The 10,207-nt window shown below is 41.6% G+C and overlaps 1 protein-coding gene across 6 annotated transcripts in view; it reads right to left on the bottom strand.

The window, feature by feature from the left end:
* Nucleotides 1-10,207, bottom strand: part of LOC126401953 (collagen alpha-1(XVIII) chain-like) — a 64,917-nt gene that overhangs the window by 31,058 nt on the left and 23,652 nt on the right. For 4 of the 6 annotated variants that reach the window (XM_050063537.1, XM_050063538.1, XM_050063540.1 and 1 more), the window contains exon 1: nucleotides 8,746-9,270. The exons of 1 other annotated variant lie outside the window; for it this stretch is intronic. In XM_050063537.1, coding sequence (XP_049919494.1) covers nucleotides 8,746-9,091 — 346 coding nt within the window. In that variant the 5' untranslated portion in view covers nucleotides 9,092-9,270. Of the gene's footprint in view, nucleotides 1-8,745; nucleotides 9,271-10,207 lie in introns of those variants that run through there. One more of the 6 variants, XM_050063541.1, reaches the window with a different exon arrangement.

Genomic DNA, 10,207 nt, shown 5'->3' with positions numbered 1-10,207 from the left:
GCTTGTGCTAATAACGTTAGCATGTTGTATTTGTGCGGAAAATGTGTCCAGATAAAGACAAGTGTTTGTCTGTGAATGCTGGGAGTTATAGTGAAGCTGATTTGTGTACTTGTGTTTGAAACTGTCTCTATTAAGCCATGTTTAATGTGTGTTTAGTGTGTGTTTTTAATGTGTGTTTAATGTGTGTTTTGAATCAACTATATAAATAATGTTTGAACTAAACTTTACAGCACTTATCCACAGAGGTCTCTTAAATATGGTAAAAACACTCAGGGGGAGACAGTAGATCAGTCCTTAGGGACTTGGGTGGAAACCGGAGGGTCCCAGTTGAAGTCCCCGTCCAAGCCAAATATGGAGTGTGGGCTGGAAGCTGGAGAAGTGCCAGTTAGCTTCCTGGGCACCATCAAGGTGCCCCTGAGCACCCCAACTGCTCGGGATACTTTCATGACCAAAAAGTGACTTTGGTGAATTTTTCCTTGTTTTTTCTCACTGTGTTTTCAACCTCTGTTGCTGTTACTACGACAATCAGCTCACCACTAACTCGTAAAAAAAGAGAGCTAATTTTAGGCACACAGGAAGGATTTGGATTAATGGCATATAATTGTAAATTGGCCTTAAACGCAGCTTAAAACGATTAAACTGTTGTTGAAGAAGTGAAAGAGGGGATAATTCCCGCGCTCATAAAAGTCCCTCTCACACTTTGTCCCCCTCTCTGTCTCTGCTCATCTTCTAATGCTCGGCTGAGCACTTCATTACCACCCATCAAGTGTTACTGGTTTGAGAGGGTAGGCGACTGGCCGTGCCCTCTGACCTCTGGCAGAGACTCCAAGCCGCCCAGTCTCACCCCGCTCACAAGGGTTCTCTTGTTACTCGCCGCGACACCGACGCCCTTTCTCCCAAACCGAGCGCACAATCGCCACACTCTTTCTCCTGGAGCAGACCGTTTTCCCACCCACAGCCAGGATCATAAATGCCATCCTCTCCCCATCCTCCCCACCACAGATGGCCCGATTGTTTGCCCCCCCCTCTTAAACAGCATTCGCTTCTAAATCCACACAGAATTCGACGCCAGCTGATCAGAAACTGGGAGATATGATGACAAGGAGATAACCCAGGACAGAAATGCGTGACCGGCATGCAAGTGTAGGATGTGATGGGAGCAATGCAGTGATTATTGTTCAACCAGACTTGTGCTGCGTGTAGGAAACCATCGATTCAGTTGTCCAGGAACATTAATAGAAGAAGTGGATCAGGCGTTTGTTAAAGTTTGAGCCATGTAAGTGGCAAAAATACACTAAAACTGCACAGTGAATTCAAAATGGCTGAACCCAAATGTCCAGACTTCACCACACTTGCAGACTCGCGGACTTAGCGGGCGCATTCCTTGAAGTCTGGGAGTGCTGAGGGTGCTGAGGGCTGTCCAAATCCACAATCCCTCCAGTCCACAAGGGGCCTAAGGCGGACTTTCTGCAGACTTCCAGAGTCCGCTTTGGATGCAGACTTCACTGCCTTAATTGCCCACAATTCACTGCAATACAGACGTGACGTGGTAGTTTTGCAACTGCCAGGTCCAGCCCTCATGATGTTTTCTGCTACCGTTGGGCCATCACAAGCTGGTATCGAGCACCCCCAACTCAGGGCAGTTTGGTAACCTCCAAAACACTCCACTAGTGTCTAAACCGTCCAAGCAGTTCCTGAAATACAGCTTATATCTGTGATTATATCCGTGATTATGCAAATTTCCCAACATATTTAAGTTAGTATCTAGTAGTTTCTAAATGCTGGGGACCCATTCTGTACATTTCTTACACACAACTCGGGGGAACTCAACATTTTTGGGTTCACATTGCTGGCAAATTCGGTTTTCCGAGGTATGGTGACAAATTCAGGCCAAAGCAAGTGCAATTTTCAAGATAGGAAGGTCAACACGGGCTCAAATTAAAGCTTATCAACTTGGGAAGCAGCCAAAATAATGAACTGCCTTTTTCTGTCACATACACATTTGTTTCAGTACTTTTCATTGAGATAAATACAGTATTATGCAGAGTCCGTGACGGCACTCAGAGTCCGTGAGTGCCGTCACGGCGGGTGTCGAGAGGAGAGGCTCGGACTGAGCGTGGGACACAGCCACGCAGGCTACGTGACACTTGCTGCGTTCATGGTCAGGGGTGTTCTCCAGCTTCATCGTTTTGTTACCGATGACAAACGAGTTGTCACGTTTTTTTTCTTTAGCATATTGCTGACATACGTTACAGCTCATTACTGCACCCTCAGCATCGTAGTGTAGCCAGCCTCTTGAAACGCCGTTATCGCCGGTATACACTGTGCGACTTTGGGCTGTCCCAGGCAAAAGATGGCCATCGTGGGAGAAACGTGGCGATATCTTTGGTCGTGGCTCTAAAGCGGTGGTCTTACGTTGCACTGTGAGACAGGTTCAAGGACGGCCGTTGTCGACGTCTTCTGACGGTGTCAGAAATTTAGGATGACTATCTCACAGTGTGACAGCTGCTACGACCTACGTCTACTAATCAACGAAATGACGCAATGGACACCGGCGCTAAATCAAACAAATGATCGCTCGCCATGGAGGTAAAACGAACAAAAAGAAGTCTGTGAAACTCCCAGAAAGAGGAAAGTTTGGTGGAGCCGTGGCGGCAGCAGCTTGTTTATTTGATGTTCCCTCCAGCTGCTATCATGACCGCGAGAAAAAAGACGCTGCATTGAAGGAAATTGCGGAGGACCTGCAACTTCCAGGTGAGCAAGCCGTGGCGCAGGTGGATGATGTACGCTGATGCGGTGCACGCTGATGATGCAGCAATTCAGTAGTAAACGGCCATCGTACAATCTGCACACATCAAACTTGACGTTGTACCAAAGTTTATTAAATCCACGTCTCACAGTGTGTCATGTAATAGTCTTACAAGATTGCTAAAATCGCACAGTGTATAGAGGACATAAGCTTCAGGCTAACAGGAAATAAGAATGAAATGAGGTAGCAGAAGACATCACGAGGGCTGGACCTTTATGTCATGATGGTGAACTCGTCACAGTACGTCCGACTGAAGTCTGCAAGAGCTCAGGCCGCAAGTCCAGAGGGTGGACATTTGGATTCAGCCATAGTTTCTCTTTACAGTGAGGGGATTGTGGCCTAGAAAACTCTCAGGGGGGCGCTATCGAGCCCATTTCCCAAACCCAAGCATGTTCAGATATCAGTTTTCATCATGTCTCATGTATGTGCCAAGTTTTATGAGTGTCTGAGCACCTTTAACCCTTAAAAATATGTTAAAATTCTATAAAAAATTTAAATTAAGAGCTCCTTCTGCATCTATCTTGGACTCCCTGCTAAAACACAATGTCCACATGCTGTTATAGTCCATGTCTGCTGAAAATAATTAGCTCAAGCGCACTATTTCTCCCCCTTTCTTGGGGTAGCCAGTGCGGGTGTGCAGAAATTCACACCCAATAAAAACAGCCTGACGACAAGCACATTTACGTCTTATATCCTGCACTGCACACTGTAAAAAGTGTCCATTTAGGAAGCCACTTTCACTTCATCTTCATACTAACAACTCTGCACAACATCAAGTACTGCAGATGTAACAGTAAAACTGATTCGACCCACACTTACTGTATCTGTGGTTCACGTCTGAGTTTAAAGGTTATCCAAACAACTTGCGGCACATGGAAAGTAACAAAACTCTGCCACTTACAGCCCACAACATTTACATTAAATATTCCTGAGGGAAAACATAGGATAAAGATGGTTTTTAAGGAGCAAAGTTCAAACTGCTGACCCCCTGAAAGAAGTATATGTTCCCCATACTGCACAATTTATGACGCCACTTAAAGGCTGGACGTGGGCCTCTGGAGCATTTCCCGTCTTAAAGGTTTACACTTGGGGCTCCTAAACTGCGTATACCATTTGTGTTTATGTGTTTCAACCAACCAGAAGAGACTTGGATGCATTTAAAATAAAAGTTAATTCGGTCTTTACCTTCAGTTTTAACCATTAAAGGCGACAAAGAACCTGTAACGTTGCTGTCCATTGCTGACACAAAGCAAACGGTGCTCTTGCAGATGCAGCTCTGCACTGCGCAGACGACAGGACAATCACATGCAGCCTGGGACAGTGACGTGAACTCATGTGCTGTGTCATGCATTCGCCGTCATGTGCAGTGAACAGAGAGTGAGAGTAGCAACAACGGCTGCACTGATCACACCGCTGGTTTTGCATGTTTCAGCCTGTTAATCGCAGATTTGTTATACTTTACATTATTGGCACCCATTCGGCGCCCTCCAGGCATCTTTCGGTTTAATGCATGTCTTGGAAACTCAACCTGCAGAGACTTGAAACGCGGCAGAGTCGGAGCGTTCATCACCGTAAACATCATGTCTGCTTTCACCGATTGATCGAATCAGTCTGCACCTACGAATGCGACAAAAATGTAACTCTGACACCAATGAAAACAGACAGGATGTTTGCTGTGATGGATGGCTTTAAGGGGAACGCCAGCAGTCACGGTTGGTCACGGCCTGTTCCTTATCTCTGCTGCAGACTGTCAGCTCGGAGCTACATTAGAGGCCACTAGCACTACACACCTACATCTCCAAGTTGCATTGTGGGTAATGTAGGCTGCAGGTCTTGACAGGGACAAATACTGCGTGGAGTAAAAATGAAAATATCTGATCCAATTTAAGTCCCTGCAGGTCGATTTCTGACAAAAATAATCCTTAAAGTTACTACAATGAGAAACTTTCTTGAAATAATGAGTTATAATTAGTTTATTTTGACACCAGGTCAATATTTTGAGAAACTAACTCGTTATTTTAAAAAACTAAGTCGTTATTTTGAGAAGTTTCTTATTTTTTCAAGATACTAAGTCGTTTTTTTTTTAGAAAGTTTCCAATTATTTTGAGAAACTACATCATGATTAAAGATACTAAGTCAATATTTTGAGATATTAACTCGTTATTTTAAGGTTAGATGGTCATTTTTTGAGATACTAAGTCATATTTTGAGAAACTTTCTCATTAACTCAGGATTCTAAGTCATTTTAAAGATATTAAGTCATATTTTAAGAGTTTTTCATTAATTCGAGATTATTATTTTGGGAAGTTTCTTAATACACTAAGTAATTTATTTAGATGCTAAGTATAAGATATTTAAGATATTTTGAGAACGTTTCCATTTATTTTTAATATATGACATCATAACTAAAGATACAAAGTCAATATTTTGAGATATTAACTCGTTATTTTTAAAAACTAAGTCATATTTTGAGAAGGTTTCGTATTATTTTTGAGATGCTGAGTCATTAGTTTGAGTAAGTTTCTCATTATTATGAGATACTACATCATAATGAAAGATAATAAGTCAATATTTTGAGATATGACCTCATAATTTTGAGAAACTGAGTCATATTTTGAGAAGGTTTCGTATTATTTTGGGATGTTGAGTCATAATTTTGAGATGCTTAGTCACTAGTTTGAGTAAGTTTCTCATTATTATGAGATACTACATCATAATTAAAGATAATAAGTTAATATCTTGAGAGATTAACTCATTATTTTGAGAAACTGAGTCATATTTTGAGAGGGTTGCGTATTATTTTTGAGATGCTGAGTCATTAGTTTGAGTAAGTTACTCATTACTTCAAGTAAGTTAGTAGTTTGGATACTAGGTCATTATTTTTAGAAAGTAAAAGTCATTATTTTGGGAAGTTTCTTTATACTTAAACATACTAAGTCATATTTTGCGAAAGTTTCGCATTAATTTGAGATACCAAGTCATAATTTTGAGATGCTTAGTCATTATTTTGAGTAGGTTTATCATTATTTTGAGTGACTACATCATAATCATAGATACCAAGTCAATATTTTAAGATATTAACTCATTATTTTGAGAAAGTTTCGTATTATTTTAAGAAGCTGAGTCATTAGTTTGAGTAAGTTTCTCATTACTTCAAGTAAATTAGCAGTTTAGATACTAAGTCAATATTTTGAATAACTAGAAGTCCTTATTTTGGAAAGTATTTTTCTTATTAAAAGATAAGTCAATTTTTAGATGGTCATTTTTTAAGATATTGAGTCATATTTTGAGAAAGTTTCTCATTAACTCGAGATTATTATTTTAGGAAGTTTCTTAAGTAATTTCTTTAGATGCTATATTTCTACAGAGTTTCCAATTATTTTGAGATACTACATCATAATTATAGATACCAAAGTCAATATTCTGAGATATTAACTCATTATTTCGAGAGACTAAGTCATATATTGAGAAAGTTTCGTTTTATCTTTGAGATGCTGAGTCATTAGTTTGAGTAAGTTACTCATTATTTTGAGATACTACATCACGATTACAGAGACTAAGTCATATTTTGAGAAAGTTTCGCATTATTTTGAGATACTACATCATAATTACAGATACCAAGTCAATATTTTGAGATATTAACTCATTATTTTGAGAGACTAAGTCATATTTTGAGAAAGTTTCGTATTATTTTGAGATGCTGAGTCATAATTTTGAGATGCTGAGTCATTAGTTTGAGTAAGTTTCTCATTATTTCAAGAAAGTTAGTAGTTTAGATACTAAGTCATTATTTTGAGATACTAACTCGTTATTTTAAGATAGTAAAAGTCGTTACTTTTAAGATACCAAGTCAGAATTTTGAGATATTAACTCAATATTTTGAGAAACTAAGTGATATTTTGAGAACGTTTCGCATTATTTTGAGATGCTTAGTCATTATTTTAAGTAGGTTTGTCAATATTTTGACATCCTACATCATAATTACAGATACCAACTTAATATTTTGAGATATTAACTCATAATTTTGAGATGCTGAGTCATTAGTTTGACTAAGTTTCTCATTATTTCAAGTAAGTTAGTAGTTTAGATACTAAGTATATTTTGAGATACTAACTTGTCATTTTTAGAAAGGAAAAGTCATTATTTTGGGAAGTTTCTTATACGAGAAGTATACTTGCTGCAGACAACGCCTGTGCGTGCGCGTACGCATCATGGCTGCCATGCGTATTTTGCGGTCGTTTGGTGCGTAGGCCGCTCACTTTGACGCGAGGTGACGTGCATGAGATGCAATATTGACATGAACACTAGAGGCGCTCATGCGAAGTAGACCTCTAGAGACTGTGAAGGTGAGGTCGGGCCGCACATACCATCTCCGATGGCGGCGGAGACGACGCCTTTTCCTCTGCTGAGATCTTAAAAGACATAAAATTATAATCTCCTCTTCATCGAGAGTATCCATGTTTCTGTATAGCGTTTCTGTAAAGTTTCCAATTATTTAAAGATACCAAGTCATAATGTTGATGTGCTTAGTCATTATTTTAAGTAGGTTTGTCATTACTTTGACAGACTACATCACGGTTACAGATACTCAGTCAGTATTTTGAGTGATTATCTTCTTATTAGTTTTTTATTATAAGTGAATTTTTTAGATGGAAAGTCATATTTTGAGAACATTTTCTAACTTTTTGAAGTCATGATCTTGACAAGCTCAGTCATTATTTTTAAGAATGTTTGTTAATATTTTGAGATACTAAGTCTACTTTTGAGAAAGTTTCTCATTAACTCAAGTCATTTTTAAGATATTAAGTCATATTTTAAGAGTTTTTTTTATTAATTTGAGATACTGACTCATTATTTTGACAAACTAAAAGTCAGTAAGTTGGTCATTTTTAGATGCTCAGTCATTATTTTAAGAAAGATTGCCATTATTTTGGTTTTAAACTAAATCATTTTGACACACTAAGTAATTATTTTTAGACACTAGGTCATTAATGTGGGATTCTAACTTATTATTTTGAGATACTTGGTCATTATTTCGAAAGTGTCTCATTGTAATGTTTTATAGGATTTTTTTGTGTCACTGTCACAGTGGCAGAAATGGGCCTCCATACCTATGTAAAGTACTTGTGATGCATTAAAATGGCTAAAACATGCAAAATCATGTTTAAAGTGAATCATGAGATCCAAAACAGTGATGATGCTCTTGGACACGTGCGTTACCAAAAACAAACGCAGCACAAACACACACAGACCAACGCTCAAACATCGACAACAAGTGACGTGACATCGGGTTCAAAATGTATCATCACACAGGATACATTCTAACCCGCCGGGGTTACCTTTCAGGTTACTAACTGACGCGCACGCAGGACGCCCGGGCTCCTGCGTTCTTTCAGGCAGGAGGCGACACTCCACCGGGAGACGCCCGTTTTCCAGAGACGCCCAGCAGCTGTCCTGCAGCACCTGGCAGAAGCTGCGACAGGGCAGGTGCGGGGGCGCGGCGGGTGACGGGCACCTGGGTGCCAGCAGGAGGCAGAGGAACCATTCTGCGCTGTGGTGACACTTTGCCCTCGTGAGCCACGCCCACTCCTGTAGGACCGCCCCCACCTCCTCCACAGATGTGTGGTTGAAATAGTTGGGCAGCGTGAAATATTTTGGGCGTTTGCCAGAGCAAATGGGCCAATCAGAAGGCACGGGGAGACAAGGTGGGGCAGAACCATTGATGCGACTATCAGGGGGGGTTACCGTGGAATCCAAAACACTGTCAACAGTCTTATTGATCTCAGAAACATCACCTATAATCCTGGTTACATTGATAGTGAGGACTTTATCACCTCTGAACACTAAATCTGACCCAAGATCAGATCCTGACCCAGACCCTACCCCGATCCCAGACCCCTCCTCCACCCTCACCCCTCTGAACCTGTTTGTATTACCCGTCATGTTAGGGTTAGCGCTCTCCACCTTCTCTGTCAGGCCTCCGTTAGTAGTAGTCCTGGCGGTCGGGGTCACGTCCCACGCCTCGACAGACTTACGGGTTCCTGTGGCCACGGTGATGATTTCTTCCCCAACCCCGGATAAGTTGTCATCCTCCTCCTCTTCCTTCGCCTGCGTGCCATTGACTGTCATGTTGGCACCTGTCGTTGCTGCTGGCGTCATCCCCGTTACATTCATCTGCACTGGGGCCTCTGTGGTGGTCTTTGGGACTGCAAACCACAACCAGGCATCCAAGCTCCCCGCACAGAGGACCAGGAGAAGCAACCACGTCTGGAGCCTCAACATGCTGCTGGCTCCTGCAACAGTCCTCCAAGTGTGTCAGCGTGCAGCAGCAGCACTCCACACAGCGCTCTCACTGTTCCCCCGAGCACCACCTGTTAGCCAGCCGGTCAACAGTTAAATCCAAGCTGTTCAAGGGCCACTGAGCATCCGCTGAATGAAAACCAAGACATAAAAACCCTGCTTGCACTCAGAGACCCTCCCTCCAGATCTCCCAGTGCATGCAAACTCATGAAAAAGCACTTACATGGGCAGGGGGGGACCCAGAGTGTGGAGGCAGGCTTGTGCACTGGTGATGGATGTCATTGGTTACTAAAAGTTGCCCCAACACACACTCCTCCCCTGCCCTGTGCGAGCTGATGAGTGTGTCCCCTAAGACCTTTTTCTGCAGCCTGGTGAAAAAGCATGCGAGCCTTCGTGTTACCACAACGACACGCCCGTTCTGCACGGAAATAACCTCAGTAAAATATGGAGTTTTTAAAATATATTTAGGCCATAATAGACAGGTTTACTTCACGTTGTGCTCAGGGCTGGAATTCCAAGCTGCCATGCGCATCGAAATGGACAAGTTCAGAGGCAAAATGCTGAGCTGCAGCCTCCTCAGTCATCAGCAAGCATTTCAGAAAGAGAGAGAAGTTCACTGCGGGTTTAAAGAGTAATGTTTAACCTTAACACCCCATGTCTTAGAGGGTAAGCTCGGGACTTTCCAACCTGGACTCTATTTTCCAATGTTGTGTGTCTGAGTGACTCGTGGGAACAACTAAACAAAAACTATGATGACAAATGTTCAACAATGACCTCTTTTCCATGACAAAGACAAGATGTTAATGAGCTACATACAGATCTTTGATGATAAAATGTATGTTTCATTTTCGAGAGGATGACTGAATGATGCACACGGCGCGAAATACGCAAATTAAGCGGCACGAATAAAGCGAGTAGCCAATTTCAAGGGTTGAAAAATCTGAATTTCAGTGACCAATTTGCGCCGCGATAGCCAATCAGAAGTGAGATCCAATCGGAAAGTAAGATGTAACGGCGAAAGTTCATTCACAGATTCAGTGACATTTCGCGCATGTATAATGCTAACAATAAGTTATTCGCGCATATACGTGAGTTAAC

Source organism: Epinephelus moara, chromosome 15, assembly GCF_006386435.1.
Source record: "Epinephelus moara isolate mb chromosome 15, YSFRI_EMoa_1.0, whole genome shotgun sequence".
NCBI classification, from domain to species: Eukaryota; Metazoa; Chordata; class Actinopteri; order Perciformes; family Serranidae; genus Epinephelus; species Epinephelus moara.
Note: the sequence above shows the minus strand (reverse complement) of the source record. Positions and strands in the feature narration are given on the sequence as shown.